We start from the raw sequence: 22,263 nt of genomic DNA on the forward strand, positions 1-22,263 counted from the left end.
AGACATTGGGGTGATTCCATCTCTCCCTCCCTAGGAGGGACTGATGATGAATTGGTGATGGCAAATTATGATGTTGAGTTGGAGATGGCAAATTTGGATGAGAGTTGAAAATGGCAAATTTGATTGGTTAGGAGGGAGAGAAGACGAATTTGGTTTATGGGAGGAACGGGGAAGACCGTAGGGACGTTTGTTGATTGGTAAAGTAGATGTTTATGGGTAGTGTTGTGTTTTGTGGATACAGTAAGGGGTAAGGGAGGGGCAATGTAGGTTACCTGGTTGGGGGGGGGGGCGTACGGTAGGAACGTACCTGTCTCACCTGGTTCCCATGTGCCCCCAGTGTGCATCATCTTGTATTGCGTGCACTTTTGCGCCCTTACCACCTTACTCACTTGTCTTTTCTTTTGTCTCCCACCTCCGAGGATCTGGCTTTGGGGCAGAGAGAGAGGAGAGAGAGGTGCTGGCTCCGCAGTTGTGGGCCTGCACTTTCGCTGCTTGCTGCCTGGATCGATACACCATATGGACCGCAATTTTGGTGGCCACCCACAATGGACCGCAGTTCTTTTGCGGCCAAGCACCACCCGTGGATGGACCTATGGGTCAACGTGGCACCTATGCCATACAGGTGAACCACTAATAGTTGGCCCCCTGACGGCCACAAATTAGAAATGGACGCGGTTGGCGCCTTTCTTTATTTTTGAAGGAAGCAAGAAGGCCAAGTGCACCACACGAAGAGCAAGAGACACCTGCAGGGTTAGGGGTTGTTGTTTTTATTTTAATGAACAATGGTGACTGCACCGATTGGTGCTTGGGGTGGTGCTTTTGGTGCTTGGAAGGGGTGCTCTGCACATTATTAAAGGCCGTAAGGCCACAGAGCACTCGTGGGTTGGTGTATCGATGCTGGCATGCGTGCTCTCTCTATGCATAACATCTGCATGTGTTCCTCCAAAAACAGGTCCTGGATCGTAGTGTAAATATCAGCGTAGTCTTGTGTAAATAATGCTCCCTACACCGGCTGTGTGTTTAGTTTGCGAATTCTTTCCGCGATTCGGTTATCCTGTGGGTGTGTTTCTGTGAGGAGAAGGGTGCAACGTCGCAGGGGGACATATTTACTCATTTGTGAATATCTGTAAAACTGTCGCACTCAGGGTAGAGTTAATAGTAGAGGGAACTACATCTGAGTGCCACACTAAAATAGGTAAAAATTTATCGGGTCGGGACGCCCCGAGGGTAGAGAAGGGTGCAATGTTGCGGATATGGGATTTGGCCTCCATATCCGCTTGTAAATATTCCCCTATTTCCCCAATACTCCCCAACTATCCCCAATCCCCCATTCCCTAGTCCCATTGTCTGTAAACAACACTCTGTAGAACCGACCTTCCCCTTCTTCCCCCATTAAATGTCGTGCCCAGGTCCACCGCATCTTACGTAGACAACTTTCGGACATCTTGCTAGTTATTCTTAGTCTATGTCAGTTAAGGACTCGTTTCCATTAATTCTGACTCTTCGTTGCACCAGAATGTGATTGTATGGCACCAGTAGTGAGTTTAGGACCTCCCCATACCTCCTCCCATCTTCCTCATGAAACAATAACAACAACTACAACCACAGCGGGGGCGGCGCGGCCGCGGTGCGGGGAGTGTGCGTCCTCACACCGGCTTGGTTAGCCGCCATTGCCATGTGCGCCCACGGGGTTACCACGAAGGGGCTGGCTGTCAGCTCCTCGTCAAGGGCGGAGCCCAGTAACCCCCGCACCCAATAAGAAGCAACGGGCCGATTCCATCTGGGGCGGAGCTAACGAGCCGAGGGCGTGTCACTCCCCGCCGGATATACGCAGCCACTTACCGGACGTGACGTGAGATGCGCCCCCAGCTTGGAGAAAGAACGTCACCTTCCAACGCTGACGCTGAGAGAGACCTCCCGCATCTCTGGACCGGACCGTGTGGATCCTGCCCCTGAGCCAAGGTGCACCTTGAGCTATCAACTACCTGCCCCTCCTTGCCATCAATCCCTGTGTGAGTCAGTTTTGTCCTGTTTATCTGTGGTCTGTCGGGGCTAATATAAGACCGTGTTTAAGTGCCCACCTTACTATGCTGTACCTCTGGTCGGTGTAATCTAACGTTCCGATATATTATAACCTCCTCCGGAGGTCTTGAGAACTGTACCCTTGGTGTCGTGTCATTTTAACCCAGCCGTTGTGTCCTTTTCCTCAATTGATTTAGCGTAGCGCGACTCGGCCAACGTTCGAGTATAATCGGGTAAACTGTGCAGACGCGGCCATACCAAACCGCTCGGTAAACTAACATCCACAACCGCGTCTGTAACAATATATATATATATATATATATATATATATATATATATATATATATCGATATATATATATATATATATCTATATATATATATATATCTATATATATATATATATCTATATATATATATATATATATCTATATATATATATATATATATCTATATATATATATATATATATATATATATATATATATATATATATATATATATATATATATATATATATATATATATATATATACATAAATAAAACAGTGTGTGTGTGTGTGTGTGTGTAATGTTACCGATAGACTCCTAAACGGAGAGGCTTACGTGCTTGATATTTGACATGGACATGGCAATTGAGCGTGGGACGAACATGGCCGAACTCAAAATATTTGACGATCCATATTTTTTATTCATATTTACCTCAGCGCATTTCAGCAAAGTACCCGCTAATCTCAGCCGGTTCCAGAGCAGCTCGCTGATTCGCTCAGAGCGATCACGTGATGTTCCATTCCCGCCGCCAGACTGATTCGCTCAGAGCGATCACGTGATGTTCCATTACCGCCGCCAGACTGATTCGCTCAGAGCGATCACGTGATGTTCCATCCCATCACACGTCACACGTTTTTTCACCTTTTATGCGATCGTGTTTTGTATCGATTTTGTGCGATATGAATTAAATGTCTTTGAAACAGCTGTGAAACGTCTTTCCACAACCCTTCCGTAACCGATTGGAGCAGTTTATTGCCACACAAAACGAGATCCGCGAAGCGAGTTGGTCGAGCCGTTTCGCTCAGACCGATCACGTGATGTTCCATCCTGTCACACGTCACACGTTTTTTTCACCTTTTATGCGATCGTGTTTTGTATCGATTTTGTGCGATATGAATTAAATGTCTTTGAAACAGCTGTGAAACGTCTTTCCACAACCCTTCCGTAACCGATTGGAGCAGTTTATTGCTGCATAAAACAAGATCCGCGAAGCGAGTTGGTCGAGTCGTGCTGACCAAGATGGCGACAGGGCGGCTTCACTTTTCACGGAGTATGAGCGTTCTATATATTTTCAATTCAGTGCGCCCGTGATTTGTGGTATAGACATGACCATTGGGCCTTCACGGTGTAATTTGTGCGAGGCTTTTGTCCGAGTGAGCTTGAGTCGAGAGGGCGAATGTACGGGTTGGGAATGTACGGGTCTCCTTTCCCCCGCCCGGCAACGCCAGTACTGGAGGATGTCACAGGATCGGTGAGTCTCCAAAATCCGCTTCGTGCTGTTGCGAATATGCAGGACTATGTCCGATTGTTGTTCTGCTCTCCGACCATTTTTTTTTTTTTTTTTTTTTTGTATACAAGATCGAGGCTCGTGAAAGAGCGAACATTAATCACACAGAAAGACAAACAGACACACAAAACAAATAACATCGGGAGCGGTAGACAAGATGGGGAGAGAGGGGGAATGACACAAACACAACATTTGAGAGCAGGGACCGAGAGACATGGAGACATCGAGAGAACTGTGGGAGGGAGAGGGCTTTGGGGGGGAGGCATGGGAAGGGGGGGGGGGGTGGGAGAGGTATAAAACATATGGACACTGCCAAGACTTCCAGGAAAGAAGTTGGAATTTCAAACAAGGTGGATCTGGGGTGAATTAGTGGGGGTAGAAAAGATCAAGGTTTTGGATGGGGGAAGATAAGAGATGGTGGTGAACAGCTGTTTTGAAGACCTGGAGGGAGGAGTGTGATTGAAGTGAGTGTGGGAGTTTGTTCCAGAGGCGGGAGAAAAGAGGAATGAAAGAGTGAAGGTGAGCAGAGAGCCGAGATTTCGGCAGTTTAACCATCAGAGGGTGGCTGGCAGATCTTGTGCGACCTGTAGGAATATTTGGGGGACAGAGCACAGAGAGAGCTGGGGGAGCAAGGCCGGAGAGGAGTCGGTAGAAGACAGAAAGACCACCTACCTGCCTGCGGTGAGTGAGTGAAAGGCCCTCAGAGATAGCTTCATCGCGGGAGATTCCAATGATTCTGAACTGCAACGTTATTGTTGACTGGCCATCCCCTTCCCTCCCCCTTCCCCCTCCCCCCTCCCCTTCTCCCCTCCGCCTCCATTTCCCCCTCCCCCCTCCCCTTTCCCCCTCCCCCTCCCTTTCCCCCCTCCCCCTCCCTATCCCCCTACCCCTCCCCCTCCCCCTCCACCCTACCCCCTCCCCTTCTCCCCTCCCCCCCTCTTCTCCCCTCCCCCCTCGTTCCCCCCCCTCCCGCCCAGCAATGCCGGGTACTTCTGCCGGGTCCCCCCTCCCCCTGCCCCTCCCTCCTCCCCCCTCCCCCCACCCCTTCCCTCCTCCCCTCCCGCCTTCCCCCCTCCCCCCACCCCCTCCCCCCCTTCCCCCCCTCCCCCCTCCCTCTCCTCCCCTCCCCTCCCCCCTCCGGCCCGTATTAATCGCGCTGTAAAGAGCGACCCGGGCCGGGCCACAGATGCGCGATTTTCCTCCTGCCTGCCTTTGCCGGGATACGTGCTGTGACTGCCAGAGGGCCACGACCGGGTGAGCTGTTCCTGGAGCGACCGAAGCAGGCGCCTTCGGCGTGCGAACATTCTTCCTCCATCTCCCCGTGTGTGTAATGGGCCCATTGTCTGGGTTATGTATAAGACTGATTAAGTTCTGCCCTGTGTCCCTTTCCTTCTACCAAGAAGTTATTTCTTCTGATTCGACCGTTTTGTCTTTTCCACCATTGGTCTCGCATGGTACGAATTAGATCGCTCTAATCAGGTTCTATAGGAAGGTAACAACATGAGTCACGTGGTATGCAATCCGCTCGGGTGTACTCAATCACGTGTGGTTCGTGCGAGACTCGATCCCCGCTTCTGCTGCGGCGTGGGTACTCAAGGTACGTGTGAAATTGTCCCGAAACCCTTTTCCACGTCTGCCCGGAAGTGGCGACTCGGTCTCGCGGTTTCGAAGACCCAGAGGGAAAAAGGGGCTTAATCTCCCCTTTGTAACGGGAACGGGTTTACGAAGATCCGCAACAATATATATATATATATATATATATATATATATATATATATATATATATATATATATATATATATATATATATATATATATGTGTGTGTGTGTGTGTATAAGATATACCCAAATCAGTGTTATTTGCACGAGCTCATTTATAAATCTGAAGTTTGTCCCTTTTGTCTTCTTGCAACGCAGGCATGTTCGTATCATGACTTTCTGCATACGTGGCAATTTTTATGACGATCGCATCGCATCTTCTGTTGCTAAGATCTGAGAGGGCCAAAAGCCCTCCCTTCCCTCCCCCCCCCCACCCACCCCAGGCAAATAAACCCTGCGAAAACGGACCCCTACAAAATTAACCACCAAAATAGCCCAGATAGGGTTAAATAAACACAAATGAGCAATGTGTACAATGGAATATGAACAATAGTTTACAAACTTTGCTTTATGCTGTGTCCTTTATGAACAATTTGGTCGGGAGTACTAATATTAATTATAATAAAGCAATATTATTATTATTATTATTATTAATACAAATAAAGTATAAGAAGTGAAATTTGTTGAGGGAAGGCGGAATCTAGAAAGATAAATGGATACCAACTCAGACACAAAGGATGAGACAGGACAGAGAAGCAAACTAAACAGGTCAGTGTAACATTATGGAGCAAAGTTCAAACTTTATCGCAGGTCCTTCAATGCACAACCTTAAACATTATTCCTATTTGGTTAAAAAAACAAACAAAGTGAATTTAATATCTTCTACTTCGAGAGACATTTTAAAGCTTGAAATAGTTTAACTTTGAATATCGAATAATTTAGCTCTTTATCTTGTCTAAAATTTTAATCTGAATTTTTATTATTTTTATTTATTTATTGTTGTTGTGTAAAACTTTTCCAAACGTTTTGAAAAAGCACTAGTGAAGTTTTACACCTCGTCATTAAATGTGGAAGCACTTAATTGCTATGTTGAACACCCATTAGACTTTATAACAGAATATATCTGTATCATGATATTGTGATATTGTATCTTATCTACAACAGGATGGACATTGTTTACCACAACTCGTGAAGTTAAAGTGGTGAAAGTACTCATGAAAGTGAAAGTAGAAACTTTCATGAGGAAAGTTATAAAAATCCAACAAAGTACGACCTTCAGTGAGAGCGTAGTGTTTTGAATCGCGATCAAATCCAGATAAAGGTCGGGCGTCACAGCTTCAACCCCCCCACCTGCCCCCCCCCCCCCCCCAACCATAACCACCCCCGCATCCCGTGTCCCTGAGCTGAGACTGAGTTTCAAAGTTCGTCTCGAGTTTGCGAGCGCCTGCAGTCATTCCACCTCTCCGACAAGGCCCTTCCAAGGAGTTCAAGCTAAAGTATCGGTGGAAGTGATGCAGGTTGATCAGGGTGAAGGTGAGAACGAGGACCGAAAAGTGTAACAAAGCTCAACTGTTTGTAATGTTTGTAATCGTGTTGGTAAAAAACTCTATCTCATGCTGTTGAACATCGTCCAAGGAGGCTGTGGGGACTTTACTTTTTCTGACTTTACTTTACCCAGAGTTAGTTATTTCGTGACGGATGTTTATGAACGACTCCTCGAGGAAGACTGTTCGAGGTAGAAGGTAAAAAGCGGTTCTTTGTTCGGGAACCTTGCGCTTGCCCGTCTTTATAAACACGCTTTGTTTTGTCGCCGGAACAAGAGCTTTGAATTTTACCGCCGACTCCATAAAGTTGATGTATTCGAGTCAAATTTAAATGTTTCCAATAACTTGCACAAAACACTTTTCTGCCTAATCTATACACAGAGGTACATTGACTAATTCCTATGGAAATAAACTTGCATACGTAACTTGCTTGAGTAAAGTTAAGAACCTTATTTGAGCAGCGGCGTATGCCAATTATAGCAGTTTCCCCATACATACATACATACATACGTGTATATATATATACATACATACATACACACACACACACACACACACACACACACACACACACACACACACACACACACACACACACACACACACACACACACACACACACACAGTCGTAGCCAAAAATATTGGCACCCTTGCACTTTTCTCAAACAACTCAAAACAATTTCTTTAAAAATAAGTTGAAATTGACGAAAGTATTTGGTCTCCACAATTCTTTATTTCACTGTTAATATAACAGAACCTTTGTTTTTCATTCAGAACTTAATATATCATTTTAAATCAGAAAATAAAAAGAAATGGCATTGACAAAATTATTGACACTCTCGACTTAATATTTGGTAGCACAGCCTTTGGACAATATAACTGCAGTCAAGCACTTCCTATAGTCATGAATGAGTTTCCTCCACCTCTCTACTGGAAGTTTGTCCCACTCTTCTTGTAAAAACTGCTCCAGGTCTCCCAGATTTGAAGGGTGCCTTCTCCCAACTGCTGTTTTTAGATCTTACCACAGGTGTCAATGGGATTTAGATCTGGACTCATTGCTGGCCACTTAAGAACAATCCAGCGTTTTGTCTTGAATCATTTCTGGGTGCTTTTTGAAGTGTGGTTGGGGTCATTGTCCTGCTGCAAGACCCATGAGCTTCGACAGAGACCTAGCTTTCTGACACTGGGTTGAACCATTGCGCTCCAAAATACCTTGGTAATCTGATCTCATGATGTCATGCACCATTCAAGACACCCAATGCCAGAGGCAGCACATCAACCCAAAAACATGACTGAACCTCCTCCATGTTTGACTTTAGGGAAGGTGATCTTTTCTTTGAACGCTTAATTTTGTTTTCTGTAAACATAGAGATGATGTGCTTTACCAAAAAGCTGTAATTTGGTCTCATCTGTCCACAGGATATTCTCCCAGAAGGATTTTCGCTTGTTCAGGTGTGATTTGGAAAACCCGAGACGGGCTTTCTCAGCAGTGGGGTCCTCCTGGGTATACAAGCATCGAACCCCCTTTCATTGAGTTGATGATGGATGGTGTGAGTTGAAACTGTCGTACCTTTTGTCAGAAGGTCAACTTGAATCTGTTTGGCAGTTGATTGAAGTGCTTTCTACACCATTCAAACAATTCTTCAGTGCAATCTTCGAAGAAAGTTTGCTCTTGCTACCACATCCTGGGAGGTTCACTGCAGTGCCATGGGCCTCAAACGTCCTGATAGCATTGCATACAGTGGACACAGGAACATCAAGGTCTCTGGAGATTGACTTGTAGCCTTGAGATTGTCCATGCTTGGCTACAATCTTCTGTCTGACCTGAGAATTCTCTGGTTTTCTTTCTTTTCTCCTTGCTCATTGCGGTACACACAGTGACACAAAACAGCAGAATGACTTTTTCTCCATTCAAACTGGTTGAATTTGTTATTTTTATATTGCATGCACCTGCAACTCACCACAGGTGAGTTCAATTCCAAAGTAAAGGAGAATTACCGACTTGAAAAGTAATTATTTCAAACAACTTCTAAAATGTGCCGATGATATTGTCCGGGCCATTTTAGGATTTCTGTGTGGAATAAGCTAAGATTTAGTAGTTTTTTCAGCTTTTTTGTTTTGTTCCACTGAAAACCAAAGAAATACATACAGCACGTGGATACCAAAATATTTTCTAATTTCAACAATTTTCTGGAAGAAATGGTGCATTATTTGAAAATAGTGCAAGGGTGCAAATGTTTTTGGCCACGACTGTATATACACATACATACATATATACACATACATACATATATACACATACATACATATATACACATACATACATACTAGTGTAGCAGCATAGCAAACCTGTTGTGCATTTTGTGATACAAGCACCAAATTTGGCACAAATGTACATTAATATGTTGCGAACATTTTCAGATATTGGGCCACTTGAAATTCCGTAATTTTTTTTTTCAAATTTTTTCAAATTTCGTAATTTCAAATTTTTCGGGTGACACCGTCACAATTTCGGTCTTCGAGGCCGGCCGATATAGTGGGGCGGCTTAGCCCAAATATTCAAAAGAATTGTGCATTTTGTGATACAAGCACCAAATTTGGCACAAATGTACATTAATATGTTGCGAACATTGTGTGGTCAGCAATGAAGACGAGAGTCTGAATTACATGTATGCAAAAGACCTTGTGAACCAGTGAAGCAAATACACGGGTAAGCATGAATTAAATCTAGGGCATGATATAATTTCCATGATGTTTACCTCTACACTCAATGGTGGAAGGAGGTAATGTTTTGATCCCAGCTTGTCTGTATGTCTGTTTGTCTGTTAGTCCACAAAATTCCAGACAAAGCTTGTAGTAGTGGTAGTTGTAGTGGTAGTGGTGATAACAGAAATTGTTATATAGAACTGAACTTATATTATTATTATATGCAGAAAATAACTTCATTTCTATATGCCCTGCAGTGGACAGGTTAATTGGTTTATGCACTGAAGGGGTCACCCTGGTGTGCACTGCTGTGTTCTGCCTCACTGAGTTGTTCAGGTATGATGTACTCAGCACAAGCTTCCGGTCGGCCCGGAGGTGGGGGTGCGGGGCCTGTCACGGAACGTCAAAACAAACGGCCTGCCGGGGCCGCCCAAAAGTCGGGCGTGAGGGGCGCGTCCACTAATGGAACGCCTCTCGCTTCCCAGATCGAGGGCCACGTGGTCAGGAGAACCTCGTCCCTTCCGGTCACACTTTGCCTATCGGCCGGCCTCGAAGACCGAAATTGTGACGGTGTCACCCGAAAAATTTGAAATTACGAAATTTGAAAAAAAAAATTACGGAATTTCAAGTGGCCCAATATCTGAAAATGTTCGCAACATATTAATGTACATTTGTGCCAAATTTGGTGCTTGTATCACAAAATGCACAATTCTTTTGAATATTTGGGCTAAGCCGCCCCACTATACATACTATGTACTGAACATGCGCGCACGCACACACACACACACACACACACACACACACACACACACACACACACACACACACACACACACACACACACACACACACACACACACACACACACACCACTTTCCTCCCAATATCCTCATTTACCTTATCTACAAACCCCTCCCACATTCCCTTCCACCTCATATTATACTCCCTTCTCGTCTTTTTCACAAACAACTCTTCCCCTAACCCCCCCTCTCCCGCCCCACATGTGTGCATACATAATAAATAGATGGCCCCTTGGTAACCATCAAACTTAGACTGAGCCACAATACAGGGACATATTTTAAAGAAACCAGTGTCATCATGCATTCATCCTATTCATATGTTGTTACATCTGCCATCGAAGTTAGATGCAGGTTATGTTGTCACCTGTCACCTGTCCGTATGTCTGTTTGTCTGTATCTGTTTGTTTATGTACAAGATATCTCAAAAAGTTGTGGACGGATTCGGCCGAAATTTGGTGGAGAGGTTGGGTGTGGGACAAGGAAGAATTGTTTCCATTTTGGTGACGATCCGGATCCGGATACAATAATTATTTAATTTCAAATGTTATTCTTCACCTTCAAAGGGGACCGAAAAACAACAACAACCACAGTTCCCGAAAAAGGTCAACCCCCGCTTGCGGGGAAAAATGGCCTCTAAAAAGGTTTTTTTTTTTTTTTTTTTTTTTTTTTTTTTTTTTTTAATTCTTCACCTTCACCACCATTAACCCTGGTGTTGGGCTAGCGGCTAGGGTGCCGGCTTAGGATCCTAGGATCCTGGGTTCGAATCCCGGTCAATCGCTGAATTAACACCAGGGGGGTTGACTCAGCCTGTCATCCTTCCGAGGTCGGCTAATTGAGTACCAGTTCACTGGTAATTCCCTGTTTGTCGTTAAAGGCGGCAAAAAGGGTTGGCGTCAGGAAGGGCATCTGGCCGTAAAACATTGCTTCAAAAAGGGGACCGAAAAACAACAACAACCACGGTTCCCGAAAAAGGCCAACCCCCGCTTTGCGGGGAAAAATGGCCTCTAAAGGTGGTTTAAAAAAAAAAAATTTATTCTTCACCATTGAGCGATAGGGGCAAAAACGATATGTAGCATGATATTTCAAAAAGTTTGGGATGACTTATGACAAAACTTGGTGGATGAGTTGATTAGTCGACAAGAACAAGCCGATTAGATTTTGGTTCAGGTCCGACTCCAGATCATGTCTATTGGTGGTATACAAAACATGAACTGTTCAGCTTGGTGGAGATATGCTCTCTATCGAGGGTCGTTCTAGTTGAATATATATATATATATCTGTGTTTGTGGTTGTCATATGCAAAATAAACTTGCAAATGTGATGTCTTCCCTTTGCCAGGTCAATAAAAGAATCACTACTGTGTTATTACAATTGAGATAATGTCTGCCAATCAGTCTGAAAGTTTGAATCAGTACGATTATGATGGCGATCCAAGTTATTATGACATTGGTGCACCAATTGTGGAGGAACTCAAATCAAGGTGAGCTGTGACTTCATAAGGATTTATTTTGATGTTATCATTAGCTCTGCCCAATAAATCAAACATTTATTTTTGCTTGCAGGGAAGAGGCACTTTGCATCCCAACGCTTCAAGAAGAATACCTCCACCCATGGGCTGCTCTTGTTTCGGTGAGTTTGTTGATGGAGTGTGGTGATTCCAAACAACCTTTATACATTGTCTAGGATTCAGGGGACGAGGTTGTACAGACACATATAGTAGGACTCAAGTAGACAATTGACAAATCAACACAGGATTATAGATAGGATTTGAACCAAGGATATCCACTTCTCAGCGTTTTTAGTCTTGCCCTGAAGGGGATGCGACACTATTGGTGTGTGTGTGTGTGTGTGTGTGTGTGTGTGTGTGTGTGTGTGTGTGTGTGTGTGTGTGTGTGTGTGTGTGTGTGTGTGTGTGTGTTTGCCATCGGTTATTTATATCCAAATGCGGGATTCAGAAGGTGGAACGGAGCCCTCCCAGGTCTCGACGTATCCACCTTGGTGAGTGTGTGTGTATCCACATCTGTATATAATTTTGCTTTTAAAATGTTTGTCTCTGCAACCGTTTGTCCAAATGATTCGAAACTTTAAACATCGGAGGGACTCCTCATGGAGAATATTTCATTGACAACAATGACGTCATAGGTCACATGGTATGGCAGCACTACTGGATTAAAGGAAAACATTTGGACACTTTTTCTCCAAAACTGCTAAATTAAAACAATTGTAACTTGGCATGTGCTATCAAGGTGGATGGGGTATATAGGGTGATAACGATGACATCATTGGTGAAGTGATATTCAAGCCATAATTGGTGGAATCATAATCCTTTCTGAAAAATGTGAAACTTCATATATCTGATCTATGGCCATATGTGAGTGAATAATTAAATTTATGATGTCATCACTCACATGGTTGGGCGGATATTTTGTATTGAAAAAAACCCAAAAATAATCTTCTCCAGAACAGATCAACGCCAAACTTCATACATATACTCAACATCAAAAGAAACTTATAAAATCTTTAGGACACTCGTTGAAATCCTCCACGCAAAAATGAGAAATATTTGAACACAGAGGTAAAGTTCGGCTATCTTTACTAAACACGTCAATAAACAAGAGGTTGCCTCAATCACAAAAAAAACAAAAAGCATGAACATCACAAGGGGTGGTGCAACAAAAGGCACAGCACTGCAACACAATGGCATGCACCTGAATACAGTCAAAACAAAATAACACAGGAATGGACACAACACTCCTAACAGTCAAGGACAGAATGACAGCAGTCCTCAAAATCGTGTGTGTCCTCCTTGAGCTGCGATGCAGGCTGTACACCACCGACGCATGCTCTGTACCAGGCGTCTGATGCGGTCCTGGGAAGTCTGTCCCACTCCTCCTGCAAGCCTTGAATGAGCATTTGCCGATTGACAGCCGTTGATTTCCTCGGTGCAAGACGTCGACCAAGCTCATCAAAAAAAATGCTCAATGGGATTGCAGTCAGGGGAATAAGGCATCCAAGGCATCACTTCAACACCCTGTTCCTGGAGGCAGTTGGTGGTCATGCGAGCAGCATGGGGTCGAGCGTTATCCTGCTGGAAAACTGCGGTGTCAGGATGAGCCTGGAAAAATGGCAGCGGATGAGGTCTCAAAACTTCATTGACTAAACGCTGACTAGTGAGATTGCCTTCGATGATGACCAGAGGTGTCCTGAAACGGGTGGAAATGCCAGCCCATACCATCACACTGGGTCCTCCCCAACTATTGATCTGGCGAATACAGCATGATGCATACCTTTCCCCACCTCTGCGCCATACCCGTTGACGCCCATCAGCAGCATGGAGGCACAATCTGGACTCGCCGCTGAACAAGACTGCACTCCACTGTTGCTGTGTCCAGCGGTGATGCTGCAGACACCATCTTGGTCTGTTGTGCCAATGCACTGCGTTCAACACTGGGCCTCTGCAAGGACGTCTTGCCACCAGTCCCCGCCTTCTCAAGCGCCTCCGCACAGTAGAGACACTGATGCGGTTGTTGTGCCGACCTTTTGTCATTGCAGCTGTTTGCATCGCAGGGCGGAAACGATCACGAAGATGCTGCAGCACAATCCAGCGGTCTTGGTTTGGGGTGGTTACCTGTGGTCTTCCTCTTCGTGGACCATCATTCACAGTTGCAGTTTCACCGTAACGCCTGGCCAGGTTGGAAATTGCAGGCTGTGAGCAACCAAGACGTTGGGAAATTGTTTGCTGGCTTACACCATCCTCAAACAACCAAATTGCCCTTAAACGTGGTTCAGATGTCAGGCGTGGCATCTGAATTTTCTTGTTGTTTTCTCTGTCAGAAACCTCTAGAGTGAAAATTGACAGCAGTAAATGAATGTCTAACCACGAAAACTGAAGGATTTCATTATGAGGGTCATTATTTAAAGGGAAATATCCCTTTCCAGAACCACTCAAGCATGCCATTGTTGATCAACCAGGTGATTGAAGTGAAGTTCCCGTTACATAATCAGCCATTACAATTGAAGAAACATGTTTGTAAAGCTGTACATTTCAAAAAATGAAAGTGATAAGTTTCTTTTGATGTTCAGTTTGTTTGACTGACTATCCATGGGGAACATAGTTTGAATTTTATTTCATATTTACCTTCAATGACGCAATTTAGCCTTAAGGTGCACAAAAGAGGTCGGTAATGTCCTAATAATCAATCAATATTCAATAAAGCTACAGATAATGGTAATGTATGTGATATACTGGGGTGCATGGATGACACGTGTCATAATAGTAGCGTGTTTAGTTATCTATGCTTTTTGTTCAGAATTAGAGAGGGAGGCAAGACTATGTTCTCTACAAGTGCTGTTTAAGTTCAAATTTAAATTGTTCCTGGATACCGCCAGAACTCTTTTGTTTGCCACAGACAGTTTAATGTGTGGCAGGCATTTGTTGTTGGTCAGGATGCATGTAGCAATAGCTGGTGTGGCCTTTGCTGCCTTGTACCCACTACAGTAATGAGGTGTGATCTCAACTAAATGTATTGCAGGATTTGACCAGTTCACTATGGAGTGGAGCTTATGCTCCTCTCTCTCATGGAGACCTACTCCTATTGAGGCATCGTTCAATTGTAATGATGACCATGCAGTCTGACCCTTTGGGGTTAGGATGTGTGTGTTTGATTGACCATGTACTTTGGATTGAGGTGCATGTGTATGTCATGGGACTGTCTTGATGAACTGTGTACTTTAGCTATGGGGTTAAAGTATATATCCAAGTTCTGTTTAAATGTTAGAATCTTTACTGTTTTTTGTATAGAAAGGCCTCCCTCACAAGCCGAGTGTCATGGGGACATTCTCCTATTGACAAGTGGTATGTGTATATATATATACATACATATGTATATATATATTGTTACAGACGTGGCTTGGATGTTATTTACCGAGCGGTTTTATGGTATGACCACGTCTGCACAAGTTACCCGATTGTGCCCGAACGTTGACTAGTCGCGCGATGCTGGCTCAATAAGAAAAAGAAGACACCCGGCTGGATTACAATAACACAATACGACACCAATGTTTCAATTCTCAAGACCTCCGGAGGAGATTATATTCGTACGGAAAGGTCAGATTACAGGGGCTAGAGGTATAATCACAGAAAGACAGGCACTTAGACACACTCTTATATTAACCCCGGACAAACGACAGACAAACGGGACAACGGCTGACTCACACGGGGGTTGATGACAGGAAAGCGGGTATCGATGGCTCCAGGTCCTCCTGGGCTCGGGGCAGGGTACAGTACGGTCCGGTCCGGTCCAAAGATGCGGGGAGGTATCGTCGCGCTGGGGGTGGCGGTGGCTTCTCTCTCCAAGCTGAGGCGCATCTGTCGTCACGTCCGGCGCGGGGCCGCGTATATCCGGCGGGGAGTGACACGCCCTCGGCTCGTTAGCGCCGCCCCAGATGGAATCGGTCCGCCCTTCTGATTGGGTGCGGGGGGTTACCAGGCTCCGCCCTTGAGGAGGAGCTGACAGCCAGCCCCTCCGTGGTAACCCCGTGGAGCGCGTGGTCAATGGCGCTAATCGAGCCGGTGTGAGGACGCATCCTCCCCCGCTCCGCCGCCATCTCCTCTGTTGTTGTTGTAATTGTTGGGGAAGAAGATGGAAGGAGGTATGGGAAAGGTCCTAAACTCACTACTGATGCCATATAATCACATTCTGGTGCAACGAAGAGTCATAATTAATGGAGACGAGGCCTTAACTGACATAGAATAAGAATAACTAGGAAGATGTCCGAAAGTTGTCTACGTGTGGTGCGGTGGACCTGGGCACGACATTTAATGGGGGAATAAGGGGAAGGTCGGCTCTACTGATTGTTATTTACATGCAATGGGACTAGGGAATGGGGGATTGGGGAAAGTTGGGGAGTATTGGAGAAAATAGGGGAATATTTACAAGCGGATATGGAGGCCAAATTCCATATTCGCAACAATGCACCCTTCTCTACCCTCGGGGCGTCCCGACCCGATAAATTTTTACCTACTTTAGTGTGGCACGCAATGTAGTTCCCTCTACTATTAACTCTACCCTGAGTGCGACAGTTTTACAGATATTCACGAATGAGTAAATATGTCCCTCCTGCGACGTTGCACCCTTCTCCTCACAGAAACACACCCACAGGATAACCGAATCCGGAAAGAATTCGCAAACTACACATACAGCCGGTAGGGAGCATTATTTACAAGATTACGCTGCTATTTACACTACGATCCAGGACCTGTTTTTGGAGGAACACATGCAGATGTTATGCATAGAGAGAGCGCGCTTGCCAGCATCGATACACCAACCCACGAGTGCTCTGTGGCCGACGGCCTTTAATAACGTGCAGAGCACCCCGTCCCAGCATCAAAAGCACCACCCCACCGCCAATCGGTGCAGTCACCATTGTTCATTGGAATAAAAATAAATTCGACAACCCCTAACCCTGCAGGTGTCTCTTGCTCTTCGTGTGGCCTTCAGTGGTGTTAATTAACAGTGGTTCACCTTTATGGCATAGGTGCCACGTTGACCCATAGGTCCATCCCCGGGTGGTGCTTGGCCGCAAACGAACTGCGGTCCATTGTGAGTGGCCACAAACATTGCGGTCCATATGGTGTATCGATCCCGGCAGCAAACAGCGAAAGTGCAGGCCCACAACTGCGCAGCCAGCACCTCTCTCTCCTCTCTCTCTACCCCAAAGCCAGATCCTCGGAGGTGGGAGACAAAAGAAGAAACAAGTGAGTAAGGTGGTAAGGGCGCAAAAGTGCACGCAATATAAGGTAATGCACACTGGGGGCACATGGGAACCAGGTGAGACAGGTACGTTCCTATCGTACGCCCCCCCCCCCCCCCACCAGGTAACCTACATGGCCCCTCCCTTACCCCTTACTGTATCCACAAAACACAACACTACCCATAAACATCTACTTTACAAATCAACAAACATCCCTACTGTCTTCCCCGTTCCTCCCATATACCAAATTCGTCTTCTCTCCCTCCTAACCAATCAAATTTGCCATTTTCAACTCAACATCAAAATTTGCCATTACCAATTCATCATCAGTCCCTCCTAGGGAGGGAGAGATGGAATCACCCCAATGTCTCATCCACGTCGTGATGCGTCTCACAAATCCACACAGCAATCTCATTTCCTGCAACAAAACAAAGAAAACACAGGTGTGGAGTCATCATCATCACCACAGGTAAGTGGCTGCGTATGGTGCGACAGGTTCATCAATCCTAACTATTTCCTAAATGATTTTAACAACTTTACACTACCCGGGGTCTCTCTCCGGCCAAACCATTGGCCCTCTTACACTATGGGTTCTAAAAACCAATTCCCATTGGCCAAACTGTGGTGCTCTTCAATTTGGGGTCTCACTCCCCCGATTCATCTCCCGGTGCCCTCGCACAATTTCTGGGCTGCGGCGTGTACCTCTCCCAGTGGGTCTACCCACCTGCACACCTCCACCACTGCAGTTGCCTCCGAGCTTACCTGCTCCTTACCCTAACCTAACTACCTGGGGAAGGCCCTCTGGCTCTCTCCCCACTCGGTGCCCTCTCTGGCACTGGGCTACCCGGGTCCATCCTCCGGATCCTCGGGCCCCATCCACAACTCTACCGGCTCCCAGAGCCCACCTGCGGCCTCACCTGGCCGACATCCTCACAGTGGTGGAGTGCCCAACCAACTACACACACTAACAGGCTACACGCCCAGCCATTTCCACAACACTAATGCACCCATTCACAACACCATTCTGCAACCGCACCACAGATGCCAATATCCAACCACAATTTACCTGCACCCTCTACCTAACACTTACACTACCCGCCCCGGGTATCCGTGATGGGGGTCCACTCTTCCCCCATCCACACCTTCGCACCATGCACACCACTCCGTACCACTTACTCCAACTTTCTCCACACACCTGTACTTGCACACCTGTGCTCTCACACCTGGTGCCACCGGCACCCTTCTCTCCCCAAGCGCATTCGCGCTGATCCACAACACTCACTACTCATACACTGCTCCACACACCTGTCCAGTTGCACACCTGTGCAATCACACCTGTTCAATTCTCACACCCACACGGCATCATCTCAGCTAACTACTCCCTTCTGAAACTCGCGCTTCCCAGTCGTCCCTTTAAACTATTGCGCTCCCTCGTCATTATCATCCACACTAATCTACCTGCGTCCCCACTACAGGTATCAGTCACTAACTAAACTTAACGTTACCTAATGTCATCTTCTAGATCCCTACACACATATAACCTAACCCACCCGGGCTAGTTTTCACTGCCATACACCCCATAAACTATTGCTCCTTTGCCCCCCCCTGTGAGGGATGGTGGATTTGCCATCCCACCACATCGGGGGTCTCTCACTACCAATTTTGCACATCAAATTTCAACAAATTAAAAATTTGCCAATCACTGCCCATCATCTGCCAATCACTACTGCCAATCCCTTGCCAATCATCAAATTTTGTTTTTCTCCAATTTTGGGTCCAAAACACTAACCTCATCACCCAGTCGACTCACTAATACCTCTCGGTGCGCCAATCCCTGTCCAAAGCCCGGCTTCGTAAAGCCAAGCAATGGATGCTGGTTGTTTTGTGCCAGCGGCTGGATGCGTCCGGCACTCGGTGCAGGGACGGGGGCTTACCCGGGCCGAGATCCCACGCATCACCTCGGCGTGGAGCCATCCAATGTCCCGATCTCGACCTGCCGGCACGTCTCAACAAAACGTGGTCGCCATGACGACCCTTCCTATCCAGCCGCCCGCTCCGCCTAGTGGAGCACGGACGCGGCCGTTCAAAGCGAGGCCCGGCACGCACCGAGGGCCCGATTCGGCTATAAGTCGTTCTAAACTCTACCCCGTCTAACGTCGATGCTTCACCTGCATGCTTACATCCCGCAGTCCGTTCCTTGCTCACACATCCAGCCGTGCTCATGCTCCTCGTACCTTTCCTTACACACCCAGGTACACCCATTCCACTCACAGCCTTGGTCACACACCTGACCACCGAACACCTTGGCACACATTCGTTGGTCGCACACCTCACCAAAACACCTCTTCGCACCCCCTCCTCGGTCACCTCCTCTGTGACAATCACAGGTGTGCTCTCATTCGCACACCCAACCACGTGCCTCACCACCAACTCCAGCGTGCATTCCCACTCACGCTCTACCATTCCAGGTGTGCATCCTTCCATCCCAGGTGTACATCCTCGCTCACCTGTCACAACTAACTCACGCTCCATGTCACTCTCACTACTTTCACCTCCATTCCTGACAGCGCACTCACCCTTACTCTTGACAGCGCACTCTTTCCTCAGGCACCTGTCCGTTACACACCTTTCTCGCGCACACTCTCCCGTTACATCCTCTGTAACACTCACCACACCGCGCTTCCATGTGCCCCCTCGCACACGCGCTACGACCGACTCACTCTCGCCAGCACCCTCACTCCTTGGCACGCACTTTTTCCTCACACACCCCAGAGTCGGACTTTCTCGCACACCTCCTTTTTCGCACACCAGACCTGTCGCACACTTCACCAACGGCCTCTCACGAACACCCGGGTCCATCTCGACCCCCAAGCTTCTTAAATCCCCTGGCGCATCATACGCACGACCATATTGGTCACCACTTACACCAGGTCCTCTTCCTCTTCGCTTCTCCTCCATCACCTGCGAATCCCTCATCCGGTTAACGAGCACATCACGATCCGAACACAGACTCTGGACCAATTCTTTTACCTCCTCTTTTATCTCTTTCTTATCCTCTCTCCGTCGCTTTTTAATTTCGCTCACCCCTTCTTCCACTTCTTCTAATTTTTGCTTCATCTCCTTCATCTCTTCGTGCGCCCCTTTAAGTTCTTCCTCTAACTCCACTTTATTTTTTTCTATGTGCTCCCGCACCTCCCGCTCTTTAACCTCCATTACCTCTACCACCTTGTCCATTTTCCTCGTCAGGTCCTCATGTACCGTCTGACACTCTTTTTTAATTACCCCTACGTCCTTTTTCATCTCCTTCTGTGTCGATTTTAAACCCTCTATTACCGCTGTGTTCTTCTTTACCTGGTCCCCCAACTCCTTTTGTCCCACTGTCAGTTGTTCTACTCCCAGCGTCAACTCCTCTATACCACCTTGCAATTTTACAGTCCCCTTTCTCACCTCTTTCTCCATGCGCTCCTTACAGTGCCTCACCTCCTCGCGCACTCCTCCGACCTCCTCACTCACTCCTCTTCTGATCTCCTCTCCCATCACTTGCATCTCCTGCCCAGATGCCACCCTCATCTGCTCCATTTCCTCCCTGTGAGCATCCAGTTTGGTTTCTACCCCCATTCTGACCCCCTCTATCTGCTGCTCCATTTGTTTAACTTCCCTTTCCGCTTGGTCCCTCATGTCCCTCAATTTGCCTTCCATACTGTTTTCTAACCCCTCTAACCCATTTTTCACTCCCTCTATCTGATTCTCCTGGGCAGCCATTCTATTTTCTACCCCCGTTAACCCATGTTTCACCTCTTTTATCCCGTTGTCTAACCCCTCAAAATTATTGTCTAACTTCCCAATTTTCTTGTCTAACTCCTCAAAATTATTGTCTAACTTCTCACCGGTACCCCTCATTTGGCCCTCTAATCGCCCACTATCAACCCTCATTTGCTCACTCTGAGCATCCATCCGGTTCCCCATTACCCCCATTTGGTTTCCCAAGTCATTCCTTAGGTCTTCACTTGTCTGGACCATGAGCGCCTTTATTTGTTCCATAAATAGGCCCCAATCCATCGGCGGCGCTGCTACGGTCGCGGGCGCGGTGACCAGCGAGGCGCCATTTTGTGCGTTTGCTACCCCCGCTGTTTCGCTCTCCTCACGTCTCAATTTGGTCCTGGACCGACCCTGCTTCACTCTCCCCTACCGGACCCCAGCCGTCTTGATCCGCCATAGCGCGACTTTCAAAATTCGGGTTTTGTAAAACAAAACAAATTTCGGCCGCTCCAAATTTTGACCAAATTTTTTTTTTTTTTCCTCTATTCGTTTTTTTTTTTCAAAATTTGGTCGGGCCTCGAATCTCACTCCCGACACCAATTGTTACAGACGTGGCTTGGATGTTATTTACCGAGCGGTTTTATGGTATGACCACGTCTGCACAAGTTACCCGATTGTGCCCGAACGTTGACTAGTCGCGCGATGCTGGCTCAATAAGAAAAAGAAGACACCCGGCTGGATTACAATAACACAATACGACACCAATGTTTCAATTCTCAAGACCTCCGGAGGAGATTATATTCGTACGGAAAGGTCAGATTACAGGGGCTAGAGGTATAATCACAGAAAGACAGGCACTTAGACACACTCTTATATTAACCCCGGACAAACGACAGACAAACGGGACAACGGCTGACTCACACGGGGGTTGATGACAGGAAAGCGGGTATCGATGGCTCCAGGTCCTCCTGGGCTCGGGGCAGGGTACAGTACGGTCCGGTCCGGTCCAAAGATGCGGGGAGGTATCGTCGCGCTGGGGGTGGCGGTGGCTTCTCTCCAAGCTGAGGCGCATCTGTCGTCACGTCCGGCGCGGGGCCGCGTATATCCGGCGGGGAGTGACACGCCCTCGGCTCGTTAGCGCCGCCCCAGATGGAATCGGTCCGCCCTTCTGATTGGGTGCGGGGGGTTACCAGGCTCCGCCCTTGAGGAGGAGCTGACAGCCAGCCCCTCCGTGGTAACCCCGTGGAGCGCGTGGTCAATGGCGCTAATCGAGCCGGTGTGAGGACGCATCCTCCCCCGCTCCGCCGCCATCTCCTCTGTTGTTGTTGTAATTGTTGGGGAAGAAGATGGAAGGAGGTATGGGAAAGGTCCTAAACTCACTACTGATGCCATATAATCACATTCTGGTGCAACGAAGAGTCATAATTAATGGAGACGAGGCCTTAACTGACATAGAATAAGAATAACTAGGGATGTCCGAAAGTTGTCTACGTGTGGTGCGGTGGACCTGGGCACGACATTTA

The 22,263-nt window shown here is 46.9% G+C and overlaps 1 protein-coding gene across 4 annotated transcripts in view; it reads left to right on the forward strand.

Annotated features, from left to right (window-relative positions):
- The first annotated feature begins 324 nt into the window (after positions 1-324).
- STRA6 (signaling receptor and transporter of retinol STRA6) overlaps positions 325-22,263 on the forward strand; it is a 78,136-nt gene continuing 56,197 nt past the window's right edge. Inside the window, exons 1-3 of one of the 4 annotated variants that reach the window (XM_068106341.2) lie at positions 6,564-6,711; positions 11,567-11,708; positions 11,791-11,857. In XM_068106341.2, the coding sequence (XP_067962442.2) occupies positions 11,608-11,708; positions 11,791-11,857 (168 nt within the window). In that variant the 5' untranslated portion in view covers positions 6,564-6,711; positions 11,567-11,607. Of the gene's footprint in view, positions 623-6,563; positions 6,712-11,566; positions 11,709-11,790; positions 11,858-22,263 lie in introns of those variants that run through there. The other 3 variants (XM_068106343.2, XM_078772212.1, XM_078772213.1) reach the window with 3 other exon arrangements.

The sequence above is a fragment of the Myxine glutinosa genome, chromosome 2 (assembly GCF_964187855.1).
Source record: "Myxine glutinosa chromosome 2, kmMyxGlut1.1, whole genome shotgun sequence".
NCBI classification, from domain to species: domain Eukaryota; kingdom Metazoa; phylum Chordata; class Myxini; order Myxiniformes; family Myxinidae; genus Myxine; species Myxine glutinosa.